The sequence below is a fragment of the Eleutherodactylus coqui genome, chromosome 2 (assembly GCF_035609145.1).
Source record: "Eleutherodactylus coqui strain aEleCoq1 chromosome 2, aEleCoq1.hap1, whole genome shotgun sequence".
NCBI classification, from domain to species: domain Eukaryota; kingdom Metazoa; phylum Chordata; class Amphibia; order Anura; family Eleutherodactylidae; genus Eleutherodactylus; species Eleutherodactylus coqui.
The window spans coordinates 14,315,324-14,339,704 of NC_089838.1; the positions used below are offsets into that span (position 1 = coordinate 14,315,324).

The 24,381-nt window shown below is 44.5% G+C and overlaps 1 protein-coding gene across 2 annotated transcripts in view; it reads right to left on the minus strand.

The window, feature by feature from the left end:
• The window catches only part of CAMK2A (calcium/calmodulin dependent protein kinase II alpha), an 89,265-nt gene that overhangs the window by 44,803 nt on the left and 20,081 nt on the right, over nt 1–24,381 (minus strand). For both annotated transcript variants that reach the window (XM_066590390.1, XM_066590389.1), the window contains exons 5-8: nt 13,968–14,051; nt 7,941–8,035; nt 5,153–5,275; nt 4,982–5,065 (exon numbers count right to left, since the gene is read on the minus strand). In XM_066590390.1, coding sequence (XP_066446487.1) covers nt 4,982–5,065; nt 5,153–5,275; nt 7,941–8,035; nt 13,968–14,051 — 386 coding nt within the window. The remainder of the gene's footprint in view (nt 1–4,981; nt 5,066–5,152; nt 5,276–7,940; nt 8,036–13,967; nt 14,052–24,381) is intronic.

Sequence of the window (24,381 nt, forward strand, 5' to 3'; positions counted from 1 at the left end):
TGAACCTGTTGATAACAGTAGAGCCGGACGACTCTCTATTGTGTACGGGGGTGGCTAAACTTTCTGCCAAGATGATGTCAAGGAAAAGAAGAATCGGGGACGCAGTAGAATGTCAATGCCCGATTTTCGTTCAATGGGAATAAACTAGTGTCAAGGTTGTCTGGCTGCACCTTACCCCAATAAACACAGAAATATTTGGCTGAGCTCAATGTTCATCTGTAGGAGGATCTGGTCAAAAAAGCTGTAGGATGGACAACCGATCGTCTGACAGTTGCTGAAGGTGTATGGGCAGCTTTAGAGACATTTACCATATCAAGTGCTACTTTTTAAAAAGTTGCAAAGTTTTTTAAACTCTTACTCCAGTATCCATCCATCCATCCATCCATTCATCCATCCATCCCTATCTTCATAGCTTCAAATGTTCTGACAACCAGACCCCTAGAGGCATCCTATAATGCCTGAAATTGTTGTACCATGTGAGATTAGTTTAATTAAGCCATGTAATATGTGCTCTCTTTAACGATGTGTTGGCACAATGCGATGGTGGGCAGAGACCAGGCTGCAGCAAGTAATTAAATACAAATGTAAAAGGAAAAATGTAATTGAATTTATAAAAGAATTGTTTGTAGGCTTCAAACTCTTCCAAGGATGCAGATAACAGGTGCCGGTCCCTTCTGTTACTGTTTTGAAGGACTGTTCATGTTAGCCTGCATTCTAGAATAACAGTGGCAATAGGAGTGTGAGTGCCTGCATACCGGACGAGCCCCCTTACATATTGTCACTGGGGTGTAATCGCTTACAGGCTCATATGACTAAAGCAATACTTCTACTGTCTGATAGTCCTTATTGTTCTGCCAGACATACAAATGTACAACGCTATGAGTCACCCATCACTGTTTCAGAATTAGAACAGACCATAAAAAGAAGAGATCAAGGAGAAGAGGCACCTGGGATTAGTGCAAATGTCACTGGATATAGAACGTTGATACTGTCTTTTGTCTATTTCTGAGTGCCTCTACCACTATTCACTTTGGATATACAGTGCCGTGACAAAAGTCATGGGATAGCAGTATGTAAACTGATGATGAAGTAGTGTTATCTCAGGTGATGGTTTGGAAACACCCATCTATATATATAAAGACGAAAGTCCTCACTGACTGACTGACTCGCCACTAATTCTCCAACTTCCCGATGTCGTAAAAACATGAAATTTGGCACAAGCATAGATTATGTCCAAAATATGAAAAGTAGAGGGGTGCCAAGTCAATTATTCAATTCTAGCGCAAAAGAATTAGCGTCCAAACTTTATGCACGTATTCTAATTCTCTCACTTCCCGATGTCGTAGAAACATGAAATTTGGCACGAGCATTGATTATGTCATAAATAGGAAAAGCTAACAGGTCCCAACTCGATTATTCAATTCTAGCGCAGAAGAATTAGCGTCCAAAATTTACGTACGGAATCTAATTCTCTCACATCCCAATGTCATTTTATATTAAGGAAACGTCGCATGGTTACCTCCCCGTGGTGTTTCCTGGGTAATGCAAAGAACCATGCAAAATGGTGAACATATTTTTTTCCTTGGTATCTCTAAAGTAACCACGACTTCATAAGAGTTTCCGTGTGAACACCAGATAAACACCAGTACCAAATTAACTCGGGCGAAGCCGGATATATCAGCTAGTACCTGTATAAGTTGTGAGGTGTTATCTTGGGAGGTTGAACACTGGCCAGCGTGCTCATGGCAAGGCATATGAATTATAATCAGAGTTGAAACAAGACATGATAGTGGGTGCCAGATGGATAGGGCATTCTGTTTTTGAAGTTGAGCGGACATTTAACATTCTTCGATCTACAGGGTCACGTGTACCGGGAATATATCTTAGAGGGTATTACCATCCACAGTGGCCGTCCATGGGTGCTTAATGGTCAGGACTGGTGGCACCTAGCTAGAAGTGTCCATGTAAACAGACAAGTGACTCCAGCAGAAATCACATCCACATTCAATGTAGGAGGCCCTACACATATATCCTGCGGGTCAGCACATCGTTCTTCATCTTCCATGGAATATGAGAGCAGAAGACCCACTAGAGGACCTCTGCTAACACCACGATACCGAACACAGCATCTCACTTGGACTTGTAATGTTGCCAACTGGACCCTAAAGAACTGGCAATAATGTGACATGGTCTGATGAGTCACAGTACTATTTGTTTTCAGCTCATGGTAGGGTTGGTGAGTGGTGCAGACCCCATAAAGCCATGGACCCCAGTTGTCAACAAGGCACTGTGAAGGCCAGTGGTGGATTTATACTGGTGTGAGATGTGTTCTCACAACATGGGTTGTGCCCATTGGCCCACCTTAACATGTCGCTGATGAGTGCCTGCTGTGTTTCAGTGTTTGGTGACTTTTTGCAACCCATCATGGACTTCATGTACCCCTACAATAATAGGAATTTCACGCAGGATAATGCACTGGGCCCAAGTTGTGCAGAACTGGTTTGGGGAGAATTCTTTAGAGTTCCTACAAATAATGCAATCTGTATGTTTGCAGTCAACAAGAGCCCAATTGTGCACTAATGGGATGTGGTGGAGAGGTCCATTTGCACCTAAGATCCTGCACCTACCAGATACCACAGAGCTGTCTAGACTACATGGCTTAACATCCCTCCAGACATTTTCTGTTCACTTGTGGAATTGATGCTATGTAGAGTTGCTGCACTTCACTGGGACAGAGGAGTCCTGCATGATATTAGTGCCTGTCCCGTTACTTTTGGCACATCAGTGTATTTAGGGTTGGACTGTAGCTGAACAAGGTATGTGTAGAGCTACATAACATAGGTGATGGTTCATGAGCTGGGTCCCCGATCAGTGCTTTGAACAAGGGGGTCATAACCATGAACATGAAGACACCACTGGAGCTTAATGGCAGACATATCATATGTGCAACCTGTGCAAAACCTAATAGTGCTGCGTGCTGCACTCCCAGAGTATTGCTACATTGTCAGTATCACGGTATTGTCTAGAGCAGTGTTTCCCAACTCAGGACCTTAGGGCACACCAACAGGCCATGTTTTTAGGATTTCCTCAGTGTTGCACAGGTCATGTAATTATAGCCAGTGCCTCAGACATTGCCAGAGCTGTTCTTTCTATAGGATATCCTGAAAACATGACCTGCAGGGGTGCCCTGAAGACTGGAGTTGGGAAACAGTGGTCTAGAATGGCAAGGTACGCCTCCGGGTTCATGGCTCTTGTCCAGGGGCATAACTAAAGGCTCAGGGGCCCGGGTGCAAAAGTTAAGCTGGGCCCCCCTCCCTCCTTCTGTACCCATATCCAGAGTCATAACTTGAAGATTCAGGGCCCCAATGCAAAACCTGTAACAGGGCCCCCAAACTATAATGCTTTATTCATAGTACTGGGTTCCCTATATGGAGAAGAGAGGCCTTATGGGCCCCCCAAGGGTCCTGGGCCTGGGTGCAACTGCATCCCCTGCATCCCCTATAGTTACGGCCCTGCTCTTGTCACTACAACTAACGGACTGAGACCATGCCACGTAAAACATCCCTAAACCATAACGGAACCTCCACCGTACCTAAATGTTGCCACAACACAGTTAGCCAAAAGGCATTCCCCAGAATCCTCCACACCCAGGTATGTCCATCTGATGTGAAAATGAAGTAGCGGGATTCAACACTCCATAGAACATTCCTCAAATGCCCAATGATAATGCTCCCTGCACCATTATAGACGGTCGATGCATTGTGCTTTATGATGGAGGGTTTGTGTCCAGCGGCATAACTTGTATATCTTACAGTTCCCATCACAAACTATGGCTGACACCTCCAAGGGTCTGCATCTTATACAGCATGGTTTAAGACACGTGAACAGCTAATAAGACATGATTCATTGTACTGAGAGGGGGGTCCAACCACTTTTAGTAGGATAGTGTAGCCTCTTCCAGCCATACATCTGCGATGTGACATTTTACGTCAACTGCATCCCCAAGCTGCCCTGACATCTTGGTGTACTCCCAATAAATGGGCCATGCCTCTTCCCACATCTTACACTACCATCGCGCCTCAGACATATACACACATACAGAAATAATGACTTCGATGAGGAGTACTCCTCTTGCCCTTACGGTGATATGTCAGACGTTTAGATTAGTGAAGGTCCGGCTGCTAAGACCTTTACCGATCTCTAAAATGAAGGGGCAGAAGTGCTCATCCAACCACTATGTCTCTGATATTCTGATCACCTTTGCTCTTCTCACCTCCTACAGCGATGTGTGGACTCATAGATTGTCTGCAGAGCCGATAAGAAACAAAGGAGCACATTGCTCAGCTGAATGTTGCTGCCCCTTCATTTTGGGAATCGATGAGCGCCTCCGCACCTTCTGACATGTCACTATGGTATGACAAATGTCTCTCAAAATGCTAGGTACCCTTTAAACCTTCAAGAAATATGAAGGTCATTCATTGGTGAGGGATCACCCCTGAAGTTATCATCTGGTTTGCCTCAGTGGCACAAGATTAGATCCTCACATGGAAAATTCAACTTTTTGTTATTTTCCGTCACTTTCTGACATCACCTCAATCTCGAAAGGCAATCTTCTTTCGAAGCGACACCAAGGTTGAGTTCATGTATATACTAACTGAATCCAGGAAATTGTTTTATGTCTGTCAGACACATCTGATGTTATCTTGGTGCACTTTGTGCTCCAGCATCCATGGCCAGGCACAAAAATGCACCATGAAACATTTTTCTCTCAAGTCCAGGGAAACTTCTGTCATCAAAACTTTAAAGCTCATCTAGATGCCTATATGTGAAATTGGCCTATGTAGTGATGCATCTCCATCCCTCTATACCCTATCCTACCATACAGAACATGGGGAAACAAAGTGGTACACTTTATAACAGCTTGGCAGAAGAGGACATCTCCAAGACCTTCATTCTTACGGGATCTCAATTTCACACTTGCCTTCAGCTTCCTCCTGGCATTGAACTTCTTCAGGCAGTCCACCGTCTCTTGTCTGTGCATGCAGGAAGCCACTGTAGAGCGGTGCTAAAAAGAGTAAATGGATCAAATCAATTTATGTTGACCAACGGATAAGCTGAGGACACGGAGGAAACACTTGAAGAAGACGCTTACTGATATCCAGGGATGTTTCAGAGCTTCGGCAGCAGTGATTCTTTTAGAAGGATTTATAGTAAGCATCTTATTAATGAGGTCTTTAGCTTCTGGAGTGACGGTGTCCCACTCAGGGGAGGGAAACTGGCGAAAGTGGGAGGAAAGAGCAACATACATGTTAGCACCTAGAAATGTATTATACAATTAATAACCTTTTAAGAAATTGCAAGAATGTAACATCGATAATCATTCTTAGGGCGGACACCCACTGGCGTTTTTTTCTCCACTGCACTGCAAGAGTAAGGGAAAACTCTCGCAGCACAGTGCGAGAAAAAAAACAGGATCACGCCAGGATATCACAAGTCTTTTCAATGGGGCCAGCGACAGCAGCGCTAGCCCCATTGAAAACATATGGAGAATACCGCGGACTTCTGCCACAGCTGTCACAGCTGTGGCAGAAGTGCAGCAGGCTATCCCATTGCTTTCAATGGGATCGGCGCTGCTGCCAGTCCCATTGAAAGCAGTGGTTTGTGGCAAACCCTGCACTATTCATGAATGAATAGCTAAGCACTATCTGTAATTTGCTGAGCGCTCAGCCAATAGCTAAGCACTAGCTGCTATTGGTTGAGCGCTCAGCCAATCAGCACAGCTCTTTCTGGAGGCGGGGATTTTTAAATCCCCGCCTGCTGAAAGTGCTGGGCAGCAGTGTCGGGGAGCTAGCCGGAGGACGCGTCTGAGTGGCGGAGAGGTGAGTAATTTTTTAAATTATTTTTTTACCACTTATTGATGCTTTTCAGGGAAGGGCTTATATTTCAAGCCCTTCCCCGATAATCATACTGCAGGGTTTGCTACAAACCACTGCTTTCAATGGGATAGCATGCTGCACTTCTGCCACAGCTGTGGCAGAGGATTCCTTCATCCCCGCGGTATGTGGCACAGCTGTGGTAGAAGTCTGCGGTATTCTCCATATCTTTTCAATGGGGCTAGCGCTGCTGCCGCTGGCCCTATTGTAAAGACTTGCGATATCCTGGCGTGATCCCGGTTCTTCACTTACTCTCGCAGTGCAGCGGAGAAAAAAACGACATTGGGTGTCCGCCCTTATGGTGCATTCACATGGGTGATTTTCGCATGCAATTTCTGTATATTACGAGATGCAGAGAAATCACACGTGAAAAGAACCCGTTATTTTAAAAGGTCTATTTACATGTGCGATTCTTCCCTTGCACTTCAATAGAGCTGAGCTGCAATACCACATACAACCATAAGGACAAGGGTGGCGCTGTGTTTGGAAGAATGCAACCGTGTTTTTCTAACACTGGACAACTCCGTTAAGAAGTTCACATACATGGAAACTGTTAGACCCTTTTATATCGGTGCCGTCATGACTATTTGGAGACAGCCTCAGTGTACTAAAGGGGAGGACATAACAAATGTGCTGTGCTAGTAATCAGTGTTTGTAAGTGGATTATGCCAAAAACTCCGTCTTAAGTATCACATTGTCAATGAGGTGCAAAGCTGAATACATCAACACTAGACGCTGCTAATGATGTAACAGGTTTACAGCAGGGTCTATTTTTCAGTTGGGATCTGTTAGTCTAAATTGATGCTAGTAAGGAGGTGATGAAGAACTTCTTTTTAAAGGGGCAGGGTCCAAAGAAAAGACATTCTCTCTTTTTATATGAGTTCAAATTGTCTACTCTGGTTCATATAGGACATTTACCAAGCAGTTGTCCGGACAAGAAAATCATTTTAACCCCTCACGTGCATGTATTTCTGATGTGCACAGGCTTTGTATGGAGTGGAATTGGAAGCCAAGCCCATTCCATGAGTCGCAGGTGGCGGTTCTCTCAGACAGTGAACACCCAACCACAATAGCTGCTACTAGAGATAGCTCTGATAGCTCCACTGTTAATTTGAACAGTCAGTTCCGACAGTGGCATTTAACCCTTTGCAATCCAATTTTGGATTCAGGGTTTCCTAGGGGGCTTTCTCTTTCTACCATTATACAATGGCACCATCTGCTGGCTAGAGCCAGTACTGCAGTATGTGACATGCTGGAGAGGCCCCTGACAACAGAGCGGCCAGTAATCAACAGTAAGAATACCCTGCCGGACGTCTTCCGACATCAGAGCTGTACAGCCTTCACTCAGAATGTCTTTATACGTCAGACAGTGGATTGGAAAGGGTTAAATATACCAGTGGGATGAAGTGGAGTAGTACCACATATGTGCGACCTTTCCTCCATTAAATCTCCTCCTCATTGCAGGGGGTACAGAAAGCCCAAAGTGTGGAGGAGAAGGTGACACAAAACGACTTTTTTGGGATTGCTAGGGGTCTCAGTGGTGAGGCCTCCACTGATCAGACTTTTATCATTTATCCTATGGTTAGGTGCTAAAAGTCTATTGGGGTTCAACCCATTAAAACCATTCCCCAGCCTCCTTGTTTTCGCACAGTTCTCTTCCTTTGGAAAGGGGAGTCCTGTACTGGTTTCAGCCACCCAGTGGAAAAGAGGGTGGAACCAAACATCGCTGGGACCCCCTTCTCCATGGACCCCATAGCAATTGCACAGTCTACATCTACAACATTTATGCTCCAGAAGAACTCCATAACTTGCAAACAAGGGGTAAAAAATTGTCCCAAAAGTCATGCAAAGAGCGTTGTGGGATAAAAAAAAAAACTTAACACCCCAATGGTAGGTCAGTTTTGATACTTCCTATGGGGCTTCAGGCCTTATATGTACACCACTGTTTTTGGTAATGTGGATGTATAACCAGCCCATATAAACAACAAGGTCGGTAGGTTCACTTACATCATAAGCACCAGCTTTGATCTGCTGGTACAGCCTGTGCTGATCTTCATCCCAGAAAGGTGGATAACCAACAAGCAAGATGTAAAGAATGACTCCTGACCGGAGAAGAAAAAAGAATACGATATTCAGTACGGAGACGTTAGTGCAAATAATTCAACACTCATAGCCGTGTGTGGCAAGTGGAGACACCATGTGAAAGATAAAGAAGGCACATTTTGTTACTGTATACAACCCTAATTCCCCAAAAATTTGGAACGCTTTGTAAAATGTAAAGACATGTAAAGAAAAAAGGAAGGCAATGATTTGTAAATGTTATATAACCATGTTTTATTCACAGTAGATCATAGGACACATATCAGAAGGCGAAGGAGACATTTTCCCATTTCATTTCGACACTGAAGTAATTTAGAAATTGTTAGCAGCAACACATCTCACAAGAGGGGTAACAATGGGGGGGGGAAGGCAAATCTATTAAATAGTTTCTTTTCAAGTGTATTTACGAATGAAAAAGAAATGTCACACGAGATGCAGGGAAATAAAACTAACCCCCCGCTAAATATTGCACGCCTAACACAGAAGGAAGTGCAAAACGGTTAAAGAGAATTAAAATCGATAAATCGCCGGGCCCAGACGGAATACACCCAAGGCTTCTAAGGGAACTAAGTGACAAGATAGCTAGACCACTATTTTTTATATGTATGGACACTATAGTGGCAGGGGTTGTACCACTGGATTGGTGCATTGCCAGTGTGGTTCCAATATACAAAAAGGGTCAAGATGGAAGCCTGGTAACTACAGGCCGGTAGGTCTCACTTCCATAACTGGAAAAATATTTGAGGGGTTTATGAGAGATGCCAACCTTGAATACCTTCAGGAACACAACAGTATAACCCCTCAGCAGCATCGGTTCAGAGGGGTCGATCATGTCAGACCAATTTGATTAGCTTCTACAATGAAGTAAGCTCTAGGCCGGACCTGGGAGAGTTTATTGATCTCGTATATCTGGATTTTTCTAAAGCATAATAGATTGATATATAAAATGAGGCAGCTCGGTCTGGGTGAAAACGAGCGTATCTGGGGAAAGAACTGGCTGGGAGATAGAAAGCAGAGGGTGGTAATAAATGGTTCATACTCTGATTAAGCCACTGTTGCTAGGCCACAGGGTTCAGTATTAGGCCCCATTCTGTTTAATATATTTATCAACGACTTGATAGAGGGGCTGCACAGTAAAATACCAATATTTGTAGATGACACAAAATTATACAATATAATTAATGCAACGGAGGACAATGTGCGGCTGCAAACGGACCTGGATAAGCTGGAGGCTTGGGCAGAAAAATGGCAAATTAAGTTCTATGTTGATAAATGTAAGGTTCTGCACATGGGCAGGAGAAACGGATGTCACCAATATACACTAAATGAGGTACTGCTAGGGAAAAGTGAGATGGAAAAAGACCTGGGGGAACTAGTGGATTGTAGATTTAACTGGAGCAACCAATGCCAGTCAGCTGCTGCAAAAGCACATAAAGTCTTGGGTTGCATTAAAAGAGGTATAGGGGCGAGGGACGAGAACATTATCCTTCCATTATATAAGGCACTTGTCAGACCTCACATGGAATACTGTGTACAGTTCTGGTTACCGGGGCTCAGGAAAGATGTTGCAGCTCTTGAGGGGGTTCAAAGAAGGGCAACTAAACTAATACATGGAATGAGGGGATTGGAATACCCAGAGAGGCATCAAAATTGGGATTATTTACCATGGAAAAAAGACGGTTAAGGGGCAATCAAATAACTATGTATAAATACATGAGGGGACAACACATGGATCTCTCCCATGATCTGTTTACACCCAGGACTGCGACGGTAAGAAGAGGGCATCCTCTACGGTTAGAAGAAAGCAGGTTTAATCACCAACATAGAAAAGGGTTCTTTACTGTAAGAGCAGTGAGACTGCGGAACTCTCTGCCTGAGGATGTGGTGATGGCAAAATCCATAGAGGAGTTTAAGAGGGGACTTAATGTCTTTCTAGAACGCTATGATATCACAGGATATAGACATTAGGTGACCAGCGGGATTGTTGATCTCAAATGTTGATGGAGGGATTACTCTGGCTGCCATTATGGAGTAAGAAGGAATTGCCTTCCTCTGGACCAACCAGGAAAGGGTTGAAACAGGCTGAACTTCATTCAACCTAACATACTATGTAATAGACTGGAAAGGTAGGTGGTACTAAGGAAAAACATCTGAAGGGTCAATTTTCTACTAAGTCACATGACTGTGTATGAAAAGGGCATGTTAAAGAGGCAGAGTCTCTTAAAACAAAGATGGTTAGAGGTTCACCAATCTGAAAAACGGTGTCTAAAAATTGTGGATCAACTTCAGAAAAATGTTCCTCAACATAAAAATTTGAAGATTTGAATATCTCACCATCGACAGTACATAATATCAGCAAAAGAGAATCTGGAGAAGTTTATGTGCAGGAGGGACAAGGCCAACGGTCAATATAGGAAGCTCGAGACCTATGAGCCCTCAGGCAGCATTGGATCAACAACAGGCATGGTTCTGTTATGCCAATCACTGCATAAATTCAGGTATACTTCCAGGAATTATAGGAATTCACTGTGGAATCCATCATTGCAAGTTAAAGCTGCATTATACATAGAAGAAGCCATATCTCAACACCATCCAGAAATGCCGATGTCTTCTCTGGGCCAAAGCTCATTTAAAATGGACTGAGGCAAAATGGAAAACTGTTCTGTGGTCAGATGAATCAAAATGAGAAATTCTTTTCGGAAACCTCAAACATTATGTCCCGAGGACTCAAGAGGAGAGGAACCATCCAGCTTGTTTTCAGCGAACAGTTCAAAAGCCTCCATCTCTGATGGTACGGGATTGCATTAGTGCCTGTGGCATGAGCAGCTTACATATCTTGGAAGGCTCTACAGATGCTGAGCAGTATATAGAGGTTATAGAAGAACATAAGCTTCATCCAGACAACGTTTCTTTCAGGGAAGGCCTTCCATATTTTAGCAAGAAGATTCTAAACCACATACTGCATCCATCACAACAGCATGGCTTCACAGAAGGAGAGTCCGGGTGATGAACCAGCTGCCTGCAGTCCAGACCTTCCACCAATAGAAGATATTTGGTGCATTATGAAAGAAAAACCAAGCAAACACAACCGAGGACTGCTGAGCAGCTGGAATCCTCCATCAGACAAGAATGGGACAACATTCCTCTCCCCAAACGCCAGAAATTGGCCTCCTCAATTCATAGATGTTTACAGACTGTTGTACAAAGATGAGGATCTGCTACACAATGGTGGACAAGGCCCAACTTTTGTGAAATGTGTTGCTACCATCAGTTTTTTAAAGGCTACTTTTTAAAGTTAAAGGGGTTTTCCAGGGAGAATACTATTGATGAGGTATCCTCAGGATAGGTAATCAATAATTGATCTGCTGGGGTCCGTCGCTCGTGACCCAGACCGATCAGCTGAGCGGGTGCATGCTGTCAGCGCTGCAAATACAGAGAGTTTGGAGCGTAAACAGTGGATTTCTCCACGCCGACCTCTGTGTAGTGGCCGACGCTTGTAACTGCAGGCACGGCTCGCGTTGATTTTAATGAGCACCGCCCACTACATAGAGGTTGGCGCAGAGACTTCTGCTGCTTCCACTCCGACCCCTGTGTAACTGCAGCAATGACAGCAGGCACACAATCAGCTGATCGGTCGGGGTCACGAGCGACAGACCGCAGCCGATCAACGATTGATGACCTATCCTGAGGATACCTCATCAGGAGTATTCTCCATGGAAAACCCCTTTAAAATAAAAAAAAAATGTCTCCCTGTCACCTTCTGATATGTTATGTGTTCTATTGTGAATAACATATGGTAAGATGGCATTTCCTTTACATTTCACACAGCATCCCAACTTTTTTGGAATTGGGGTTGTATATTAAGTGCATCAATGTCCTGTCCTGAAGGGGGCGCTATAGAGGGCCTAGTACTTCAGGTGTGGGATGACCATAAATCAGAGCAGGTGTATTCAGACGTTGTGTGGCGCTGGTATTAGATTATTTTGTATGGCACTGTTCTTTGGTCTCTGGTATGTTGGCATTATTTGGGCAGTGTATCAGGCATTATACTGTAGGTTATTTTTGCAGTGACAGGACTGTATAGCATTATTTAGGCAACTGTATGAAAGTGTCATGTAGACGATGTACACGGGGCAGCCCATTTATTAGAGGCCACCATCAAGTAGCTGCTTTGGCCTGGCAGGAAGGGGTCATCGATTCATGCTGCTTGCACCAAATTCTGACCTCCCATCAGCATGGGGCAAGAGAAATCTGGTTCCATCCGACCTGGGAATGTTTTTCTGCTGCTCAGTGATACAAGTTTTGTGCTCTTTTACCCACTGATGTCTTGACATTCTGTTTCTCTTAGACAACAATGGACCTGGTCGCCTGCTGTTATAGCCATCCGTGCTGAGGAACGGCGAGTTGTGTGTTTGAGTATATTTATTGGAGCCCCAGCATTCTATTCAGCTGCAATTTGCTTGACTGTGCAGCGTCTGTTCAGGAGTATGATTCCTGACACCCTCCTCTGACCCCTTTCGGTGATGAGTTCTTTACATCCACAGGATCCCCTTTCACTGGACATCTTGGTTACACTATTCTGTGACCCCACAAGTGACATTCCGACCCCGGCTAGTCTAGAACTGATGACCTGGCCTTGTTGGAAGTCACTTAGATCGCTGGATGTTCTCATTCTGACGCTGGTTTCACACAAGCGCTAGTCTTCGTGGATTTTGTGTGTTGCGAGACTCACAAAACACGCAAATATGAACTCATTGCGAATATGAACGCGGCAATGCTGTGAGAAAATTTTTTTATTTTTTGGTGTTCCTCAGAACGCATCACCCGTTGATTTCAATGGGACCTTAAATGCGTTACATGCCGTGTGATGTGCGTGCGAGGTTTCCCATTGAAATCAAAGGGAAGTGCTTCTGATGCTCTATTGTGCTTGAAACTTACGCGAAAGGATTGGAATTTTTTTACAGAAGCGATGCAAGGCGTTTTCGCACGATGACGAGCGTGATATTGGGCTCTCGCCCATGTGCGGTTACGATTTCCACAGGCAATATCTGACCGATAGAAATATGGTGAGGCATCACGCATGTGAAGGACCCCAAAAAAACATTATTTTCTATGGGAGTTGTAAAAAAAATCACATGGAACTTGCATGTTGTTGCGATTTTTATGTGAATGTGATGCGATTTTTTTTTTTCTATTAAAACCACCAGCGATTTCCACGCACGTGAAGATCACATGTTACATCGCACTCGCGGCAGAAATCTCGAGATTGCAAGTGTGATATCGCTCTGAATTTCTCTGGCGGATATGGAGCTCGCCCTGTGAACACACCTTACGAGATCCACTCCGAAAATGATCCACGGAAAATTGGCCATGTGATTTTCTGCTGCCCTCCTGGGTCACGGGGAGAATTTCCATTCCGTGAGGCTCCAATCGTGAAAGGGCCAGGGTCTCTAATTAAGGGGGCAGTCGGTGTACATCGTACTGTATGTCCCTTCCAATTAGACACTGTATAGTATGGTTATCTGTACACAGAGGCGTAACTTGAAGCTCCTGGGTCCCTATTCAAAATTTGTAATGGGGCCCCCAACTATAATGCTTTATTCATAGTACTGGGCTCTCTATATGGAGAAGAGAGGCCTTATGGGCCCCCTAAGGCTCCTGGGCCCGGGTGCAACCGCATCCCCTGCACCCTCTATAGTTACGCCCCTGTCTGTACACTATATGGGCAGGGGTAACAGACATACCACACAGGGCATCATCCAGCATGATGCCAGCCTTGCACAGTATACAATAAAGTAGTTCGCAAAATACAATGATGTCCAGTCTGGACTTATGTGATATGTGATGATTAAGGGAGAGAGAAAGATACAGTAAGTTATTAGAAGCATCTTCAGTCAGCAGCGGAAATGTAATAAGAGTGCATGTATGCGTTACCGCAAGCCCATAGGTCCACCGCCTTTCCGTAAGGGTCTTTCCGTAACACTTCTGGGGAGAGGTAGCCCGGTGTGCCAGCAAATCCTGCAACCAAAAGACAGAAGTAATTCAATATATTCAGTGAATGGCTACAGACGGATGTCTACGTGCAATGCACAATGCAGGACTCTAGTCTAGCTTCTGTAGTGTCCCAAACCGGAGAGTGGGAACTTTAGGTGGAGTTTCGCCAACCACAGAGGGCTGGGCTGGTGGAGCGGGGCCAGCTACTACTATCGTGAGGTTATTCATAGGTTTTGTAATTCCTCTAATCGGGACGCCAATAGTCCTTTCTAGGCTGAAAACCTGCACATTAGGTCTCCATCCCTGGGACCAGGAGCGGGGATTAACTTTGACCACTGTTGGCATGGAGAGGGAGTTGCGGTGGCACAGGAAGGAGGTTCAGGTCGGTCTTCAGTATTCCTCTAGGTCTTCCTGAGTAGCCTGTAGGGCGCTCTCTTAGAGGCCCACTTCCAGTCAGCTTCACATTACAATATCCTGTTTAGCACTACATCCTCACAATTCTGGAACAGGACTTGTATGCCCAAAAACCTCCCCTCCTAACTGCACCACCGCTCCTTTAACCCATTCCAATCCAATTTGTATTCTGGTTTTCCTAGGGGGCTTACTCTTTTGCTGCCGTTATACAACAGCGCTATATGCTGGCTAAAGCCAGTACTGCATGAGGTGACACGTTGGATAGGCTCCGATTGCAGAGAGGCTGTCAATATACAGTAAGAGAACCCCAACGGACGTCTTTCAACATCGGAGCTGTACAGCCTTAAATCATAATGTCTTCAGAGGTCAGACAGTGGATTGGAAAGGGTTAAAGGGTCAGTCATGAGGTTCACATAGAAGAAACAAGCAAACAATTAAAGCAATCATAACACAGAGCCTAGCTCTCCGCATCTACAGTAGCACCCTAAATGTATCAGTGCCACCAAAGCAAATCCATTGGACTGGCGACAGACAAAGATGATGAGTGGCTGCATGTATAGCGCTCTATAATACGTCTTGTATGATTTAATGCATGGTCATAATATCAATAATCTACAACTGCTCCATTGGGCCACTGAAGTAGGCATTCAAGATGTCATGATTAGAGATGAGCGAGTATACTCGCTAAGGCACATTACTCGAGCGAGTAGTGCCTTAGCCGAGTATCTCCCCGCTCGTCTCTAAAGATTCGGGGACCGGCGCGGGTGACAGGTGAGTTGCGTCGGGGAGCGGGGGGGAAAGAGGGAGAGAGAGATCTCCCCTCTGTTCCTCCCTGCTGTTCCTCCCCGCTCCCCGCCCCCAGCCGGCCCCCGAATCTTTAGAGACGGCCGGGGAGATACTCGGCTAAGGCACTACTCGCTCGAGAAATGTGCCTTAGCGAGTATACTCGCTCATCTCTAGTCATGATCAGACCAGTGTTTTTTTGTGGTTGAAGGAGTAAACATATGCCGATGGGAGCTGTCGGCGCTCAAACGGAATTTTCCAGCATGTTGAAAGTAATCGCTTTCCACTTGTAACCGATAATTACTTGGAAAAATAGTGAAATGTACATCTGCTGCCGTAAGCCGCTTGTTTCTTTTTTTCTGCGCTCTAAGCTGTAAACTGCCGTAAGGTTCGAGAATAAAGGAAAAAATATCAGTAAAATTTGCCGTGATACTTAATACTATTATATAGCGTACTACAACCCAAAGGGAAAGAAGAAACAGCTTGTACTTTGCTGGTGTTCATCTCATCTTCCCCATTGTATCCCTCTTCTGAGCTAAGAGCCCTTTTACACAAGATTCCCACTATCAGCGAGAGTCTCAACAATTGCCGTTGAGTGTAAAAGCTTGCACCAGCTGAACGGCAAACAATAATTCCTTCGTCGTTCAGTTTATGGATGCCTAAACACCAAACGACGGATTGGCCGATGTGAACAGGCAGTTGTTCATCTATGAATGACTGCCTGTTTACTGTGATTGGAGGTGAGCGGTCCGGAACGATTCCCGGCCCGCTCCACCTCCATTCACTGAGTGATGATTGCTCTTGTGTACAAGCACAGGAACAGTCATCGCTGGGACGAACTTTTAGGCATCTGCGCACAACAGGTTGTCCCATGTAAAAGGACCCTTAGACTATGTGAACAATAGGTCTGGAGAAAAAAGAGGCAAGGCTGACGGCATTTCGTCTCAGGCTATGACGTAGAAGGTAGAAGTGTAATTATAATAGGTGCAGAAGATATGGTTGCACCTGAGTCCTGGAGCCTTAGGGCTAATGCCCATGGCCAAATTTCTGCCACGTTTTGCTGCAGCTATTAGGTTCCATTGAACCTATAACCTCAAGAAACAGCTGAATGCTCTAATTGCCACAATGGAAGTCGGCCGTTACCCTATACTTCCGCTGTAGCACAGCGGAAGTATTGCGTGATTATATGTCTCTGCCCACTGCTGACTGCGTCATCTCGCACTTCCAGCATGTCACGCGCTCTACTGCGCATGCGCGCCGGCTTGCCAGCAGGATGCACACAGCGGATCTGGAGAGCTGAGTATTGGGTCTTTGGGGGGCACCGTGACGGACTCTGCTGCGATACTACGCTAGTGGAATCCATCACGGCCGTGGGCATGAGGCCTAAGGGAGCCCATATGGTCTCTCCTTCCCATATAAGGAGACCTGTTAGAGCGTTCTGCTGGGATCTGTTGTTCTACATGGGTTTCCAGCAACATAGCTCCACCATAGCTCCAAGTCTGCTGCTCATATATACCAGCCCCTCTGCTGTGGCTGCTTGTCTTTCCTCTGTTCAGTGTGAACAATATCATGTTCTTGTGTGTCTGTGCGTGTGGCTGGACATGAGGTGTGAGCGGATGTTCAGTGTATGTTTTGATTTGATCATTGTCATGTTCCTGCGTGTCTATGCAGTTTGCCTTTTGTGTAGTGTGAACTGTATCCTGTGGTGGATCTTTCATTATCTAGGATGCACGCAGATCTCTAGTTTTGAGCGCGGGGTAGTGCCTGTCAAAACAATCGCTCCGCAGGTAGGCAGGTTTCCTGGGGTTAGTTGTCTCCTTAGAGTAAGGACCCACGAGGCAAGGACCCGTGAAGTGGGCTTGCGGGCTTAAGCATCTTGGCCAAAATACAAACAATACTTCGTACATTCTATAGTTATTCCATGTGGCTATGTGTGCAGGTATGCAGGTGAGAGTTTTGAGCACTTGCCAGTCATTGATTTATGTCTGTCGGCGAGTATGAAGCCCATTTCGCAGTTCTGCGGTTCTGTCTGAGTTAGCTAGTCTGTGGGTTGTTTTGGACGTAACAGAATGTACGCGTTTCAGGTGGGAGGTATACGTGTCATTTGGGCTCCTCTGGGTGTGTGGTATGTCTGTCCATATGTCAAGTTCGCAGTTTCCGAGTTCTGTCTGGATTCCTGAGTTCTTGTGTTTATTGGATGTAACAGACATACACGATAGTCTTTTAGTTGGCTTAGTTTACACCAAAAATTGTACCACAATTGTGACGCAATTTGCTGCGATTTGATATAAATTTAGGTACAGCCCTTTTTAAAAAAAAAACAACTAAGACCCCTGTGTCTAAATACGTAATGGTAGACTCAGCCTTCCATCCTTCCTAGGTCGGTAAAATGAGCAGTGAGCACCCAGCTTGGTGGGTGAATTAAAAAAAATTACCTGAAGGCGCTGCGTAATAAGTTGGCGCTATACAAATAACAAATATTTTATAAAAACTCCTAAAACTTGTTATTGAACACTGCCTAAGAGCCCTGAAATAGTGGTGGTTCTTTAATGGATGTGGCTCAGTGGTTAGCACTGTTGCCTTACAGCATTGGTTCAAATATGACTAAGGGCAACATCTGCATGCAGATCGTGTACTTGATTAATTTTGAAACTTTAACAGGGCAACAGTGCTAGCCACTGAGCCACATCCATCAAAGGACCACCACCACCAAAGCAGCTCATTCCCGGACTGAGCTGTTCTTAGGCCATGTGACTGATAAACGTGACATAACTGGCCCGAGAAGAGGCCTCCATGCTGACCCAAGGGCAGTGGCCTCCTCAATCAGCTGATTGGTGAGGGCCTCAAATAATGAACTCCCACCAGTCTGATATTGATGACCTATTATAAGGATAGCTCATCAGTGGCCTAGTCCGGGAAAACCCCTTTAAGGCTTTATTCAGACAAATGTGTCCAATTTTGATCTGAGAAAGACAAATTTATCTTAATCCATGTTCATGTAAGTTTTGCATCTGCATGTGTTGCATCTGTATCCGTTTTGTACTTCCAAGCATCATTCATGTGTCATCCGTTCTTTCTTTGCGCACAGACTGCACATATACCATCTGTGACAGCCAACACTCCCTCGCAGCAGCCACAATCAGCGATAACACCGATCACAGCTGTCAATCCTTTAAATGCCACTGAAAGTAGTATTCAAATGCTCGGATCAACATTCGGAGGTCCCAAATGTCCCTCGTGTGATGAGAATGCAAGGAGCCATCCAGGTGATATAGCAGCCTTGGGTCCCCAGGAATGCCATGAATGATCGCCAGTGGCACGTCTTAAAAAATTGGTGGTCAGAATACAGCATAATGCAATATTAGAGTGTTGCATTATACTCTATGAGTGATCAAACAATTGCAAGTTCAAGTCCCCTAGGGGGACTAAAAGGAAAGAAGAAAAATAACGTTTTTTTTTTAACTATTATAAAAAATATTAAAAGTTAGAAAAAACTTTTTCGCAGTCATTGCATCAAAACATAAAAAGTGTTATCACTGCGTCCATAAAGGCCAAATTAATAAAATATTACATTATTAATCCCGCATGGTGAACTCAATCACAAAAGAAAAATGGTCAAAATTGCAGATTTTTTCGTCTCTCCGCCTCTAAGAAACAATTGAATGAAAAGCAATCAAAAAGTTGTTTGTACCCCGAAATAGTATCAATAAAAACTACAGGTCACCCCTAAAAAAACAAGCCCTCATACAACCCTATGGATGAAAAAAAAAGAAGAAACAAGTAATAGAAGTCAAAAATGGCAACAGAAAGTAATTTTTTAAAAGGTATTTTACTTTTTTAATCCTTAAAGACCAAGTGCTGTAAATTTACGGTGCTTAGTCCTGGGCTTTAATCTCGGCCGATAGCAAAATATACAGTGTGGGATTAATGCTCCTGGAATCAAGCAAGAGCACGTCAGGTTCTTGGCTGTTAGTCACAGCTGAGAACCCAGAGGAGAAGGGAGAAGCAGTTTTTAACTGTTTCTGCCTTCTCCTTTCCCGGCTACATAGCGCTCAAATAGCTCTATGTGTAGTGTCCCAGAACATCATCCTGGACCCCTCCATAATGTCATACATGTTTGTTTTATGTGGATGCACTGTGCAAAGCTGTCATGTCTATTATCTGTATGTATGTTGCACAGCTGCAGCGTCTGAAGGGTTAACTCTGCTAAAATCATTGCTTGTGAGCTTGGCTGCATGTTGAATGTATCTATCTTACTGTGTCATTTGACATGGTGTGGATGAATCTATAAATATGAGTGATTGGGTTCCAGAAGGGAGTTCCATCTTGGCTGCTGAGGAGCTCCCATCTACCATCTGAGGGTTTGCCACCACAGAGGTGCATGAGGGCACCATCAGCCCTTGTGCAGCTGAAGATAGAGGAGAAGGAGAGACCACCTGACCGTATGTGAAGCGCATGGCAGTGAGTGAGCCTAAATGTTTTCCCCCAAACGTCCCATCACAAGAGCGAGCCATTGTAACTACCGCTTCAAGTGACTATACGTGTATACAGCTAATAACAGTGCAGAAGTCTACCGAACCTCTGAAGATAATATTAAGATGGTTTATGATTCCTATGCGGCCGTCTGAAGCCTGGATCACCGTATAGTGGTACACCTTTAACTGACACCCACCCGTGCTGATCTGTGAGAGCGTGATCATTATTGCCATTCTGTGGCCATTGACTTTCATGTCAAGTATTGCTTGATTTATGCGCCGTGTATGAATGCCGGTGTATGGAACGGTGGCGTCACGAACTGACAACTACCACCCCCTCATTGCCTACCATTTCATGTAGCAAGAAAATCATATATAGTTTATACCTCGGTCCCGTGTACAATTTCTGGCGTCTCTCACAGGGTATATATATATATTTTTACGCCAATTGCTTGTTGCAATAATTGGCGTCCCATGAACAGGATCTAACCTTGTGTGCCTAAAATTTAATGGACTCTTAAAATTTTATTGGGCGCAACCAAGACGGCGCCTATCATAATGGCTCTCCCCAAAGCTCACTCCTGCCAACAAATTCCCACCAAACACAATTGGCGCCAAAAGGACAACGCCCTGACCTGGTGTAAAGTAGGGGGGGGGGGACTACCCAAGCTTTATGGACTTGCTGGTGCCCACAGTGGGAAGAGCTAACTGCGGCTGCAGACTCCTGGGCCCAAAGCATTATCAGCCAGAGAGCGAGGATCATGTCTGCCGCTACAGACGCAGACAGCCACGTGATACGTGGAGTACCGGCGGGTTACTCACCTCCCGAACCCTGCTATTATTGGGGGGGTGAACCGGACCTCATACAACTCTTGAAAGTGATCACTCCAGAACCAGCTAAAAGAAAATTTATCCCTCCGGGGACCTTACAGCCGTGCAGACCATGGAAGACACTTAAGCCTGTGGAGGAGGCCACGCTGCCGCCGGCCATCCCATCTATGAATTTGCAAAGAGCTAGACGAATGCCGCTGCTGCTGTGGCCACAAGGGAGAAAAGAGCCACCACTACTGTGGAGAGTGGTCCACAAAGACAACCAGCTCACTCGTGCACTGATACCCCAGCTGTTACATCCCCTGATACGGGATTTTGAGGACCCAGGGGTAAAAGGTGCATTTCAGTGGCAGGGAGCACCTGTTCCTATGGAAGGAACTGAGGCCACCATTAATGGGACCTCCAACAATTAAAGAACTAGACATGTTAGCCATGCTGCCCAAAGAGGTGCAGAGATGGCGCCGGGATCCTGACAGCCTGTCCCCATGGCGTCCATGGGAATCACCTCTTGGGAAAGTTTATCGTCTCCCTCGGGTTGGTCTACGGAATCTGAGACTGGGGAGATTTAGGTTTCCCAAACATTTAAAAAGACCCAGACCAGATTTGTCTATTAACCCTATCCAATACACTGTCTGACGTCTAAAGACATTCTGATTGAAGGCTGTACAGTGCCGATGTCAGAAGACGTCCGGCAGGGTATTCTTACTGTAGATTACTGGCTGCTCTGTTGTCAGGGGCCTCTCCAGCATGTCCCATACCACAGTACTGGTTCTTGCCAGCAGATTACACCATTGTATAATGGCAGAAAGAGAAAGCCCACCCCAGGAAACCCTGAATCCAAAATTGGGTTGCAAAGGGTTAAGAGACTCTTTATGTAAGAGACATTGCTGTGTGTGTGTTTTCATGTTTTTTCCTGTTTTTCATACTAAAGCAAAATACTTTATAGATAAGACTCTTTTTTAAAAGTTAAAAAGTTATATGCTAATGTGCTCCCTCTTAAAGTTACTTTTCTTAAAGGCATTTCTCTTAAAGGCATTTTTCATAAAGTTATTGTTCTGAAAGTCAATTTACATATTTTAATTACTGCAGTCATATCTAAGTAATGTCTAGTATAAAGTCATCAGTTTAATGCTAATTTCATGCAAAGTAATTGAATGCAAATATTTAGTCTAGCAATTTAATATAATGCAAAGTAATGCAAATGAGTAATAAGCAATGCAAAGTAGTTAATTACATATTAATGTTATGCAAATTCAATTACAAGTCCCAGCATGCATGATATATGTGTATAAATGGTATGACTGTAAGTGTGTATGACAGGAGGTCTTTTGTGTACCCCTCAGTCCACTCTCCTATGTGTTTGCAGCCAGTCATTAACCTCTCAGGGGGCGGGGCCTTCCTACCACTTTTTCAATCACAGACAGCGGTATTGACTGAAGCTACTGACTGATCTGGTGATTTTTTTCTCTTTTTCCGGGTACATCCTGTGTTCTTTCTCTGCTAGTCACCTCTTCTAATTTTTGTGTAGGTCCCACAGTGTATTTCATTCTCTTAAAGAGACAGTGATGGTATTTCCACTGATCTCATTTTTCACTTGCCTTTGGAGTAAAGAATTATGTATGAAGCTCCATAGCAATACCTGAGGTTTTGGATTCTGTCCACCCTGGTAGATTTTTCAAAAGTACTTGCAAGTCAATTTTCTTACATGCTGTCATAAACTCAAAGTCTTACACAAAAATGACACTTCCTTTAGTCACTTGTACACTGGGGGTGGCTTAAGCCTTATATACAGGTAACCAGAGGCTGGAAATTGTGTTTACAGCTTTCACCTTGCACAATCCATGACTGCGCAGAACCTTTCTAGTGTTAGTGAAGTAACACACTTAAGATGGCACGTCTCCGGATGTGTACACTCTGTTTTAGAGGTGCCGGGGCCGGCTTATTTTTAAGTAGGGGGGAACTGTAGTGTCCTAGAACATCATTCTGGACCCCTCCATAATTGTCATACATGTCTGTCTTATGTGTTTCATTCTCTTAAAGAGACAGTGATGTTATTTTGCACTGATCTCATTTTTCACTGGTCTTTGGAATAAAGAGTTATGTATGAAGCATGTCTTATTGAAGTTCATACCAGGCCCTAACTGTTCCTAGGGACCCGAGATACTAGAAATCCATATCTGTGAATACCGTAGTGTTGAATACCGGTGTGTAGGAACGGTGGCATCACCCGTGACAGCTACTATCCCCATTCATTCTGTTTATTGGCATTCCCTATCCCAGGGGTGTCTACGGTGGTCTGCAGGTATACTCAGGCCTTGGCTGCATGTCATCCCTCAGGAAAAGGAGTCTGGTAAGTGCCGCCATTGTTGACGAACCAACACTTAACCCTGCAAGCTCCCCACGTATGTCAAGTGTCTGAGGTACTCCTCTGGGGTACTGCAAAGGGAGCCAAGGGCATGCAGTACGCAGGGAAAGGGAAGGGAGGAGGTGGTGCAGAAAAGCGATCAGAGAAGGAAAGTGTCCCACTCAGCCTTCCAACATAATCTTATTATACAGTGATTGCTGAGAAGTTAACGGTCATCTTCCATTCTCATGTGTGAATATACTGTGGATTCTACCGGTTGCTTTACCAAGTGTTGTGTGAATTGTACTCATCTTGCAAATCTAAGTAAACTATGTGCCTTCAGGTTTACTTTACCACCAGCTGATTTGTCTCCTTATCCACTAAGGAAATACATTGTCAAGGCACTGGCGTCACGATAAACCAACACAAATTCATTTAACTAAAAACCACTTTACAATCCCCACTGCAGCTTGAACTACTCTTGTAGGCTGAGTATCCACCACCGTGACAGGGGAGAGTTGCCTCCACCCACTCGAGCTACTCCTCATTAACTCATGTTTGCTGCAACTTTATAATAATAGGACATGCAGTGACTTTTTTTTACTTCGCAGCTGTGAGGGAAAACAATACTCATGTGATGACTCCATTCAAAAGAATTTAGTTCATATTTGTGCAGGTTTTGTGCATCTTGCCATGCACAAAACCTCTGAGAGATTCATGCTCGTGTAAATGTAGGGATGCAGCAGGAAGGGGTTAAATGAGAAAATACTGCTGATGGTATAAAACATAGAAAATGCCGCTGACAGATGCAATTCTTTTTCCCAATTTAGTAAGAAAACTACAATCAAGCTTCAGAACGGAGTAAATCTGTAATTATGTTCCCCATTCTATATTGGCGCTCTCCTTTGCTAGCATCGAAGTGATTACTGATCGGTGAGGAGGCTCAGATACGTCCTCACAGCCGGTCACGGTCAGCTGTATCTAAATCATCATTTACATTCGCCCCTAAATGACAAAACTAATTGTAATAATGCAAATGATTTTAGAAACGCTCCATCGATGAAGGAAAATCGATGACTGGTACGTTCAATGCGACTCGCTAAATTGTGTTTCATCACCTGTCTGACTGCCAGAATTAATACATGTCAAAATGTATGTAATCAAGGGAATTTCAAAAACTGCTAAAAACATTTCTACCCATTCCGAGGGATTAAAATTTACTTTATGAAATAGTGTAAGCACTGAAGTCACAACAATTCTTATTAAAAATCATTAATATTTGGGTCACGTTTAAAGGGCTTGATGAACAATTATCATCAGGATAGGCCATCAATAGCAGATAGGAGGGGGTCTACTGTCCAAGACCCCCACTGCTCACTGGGGTGGTGCATACGTGCACAGAGCTCATTTCTACAGGAAGCAGACAGCTCCGTTCCCACTGCAATCGCCAGGCTACAGATTGTAGGTATTACATTCATTTCAATGAGAACGTTGCCTGAAATACAAA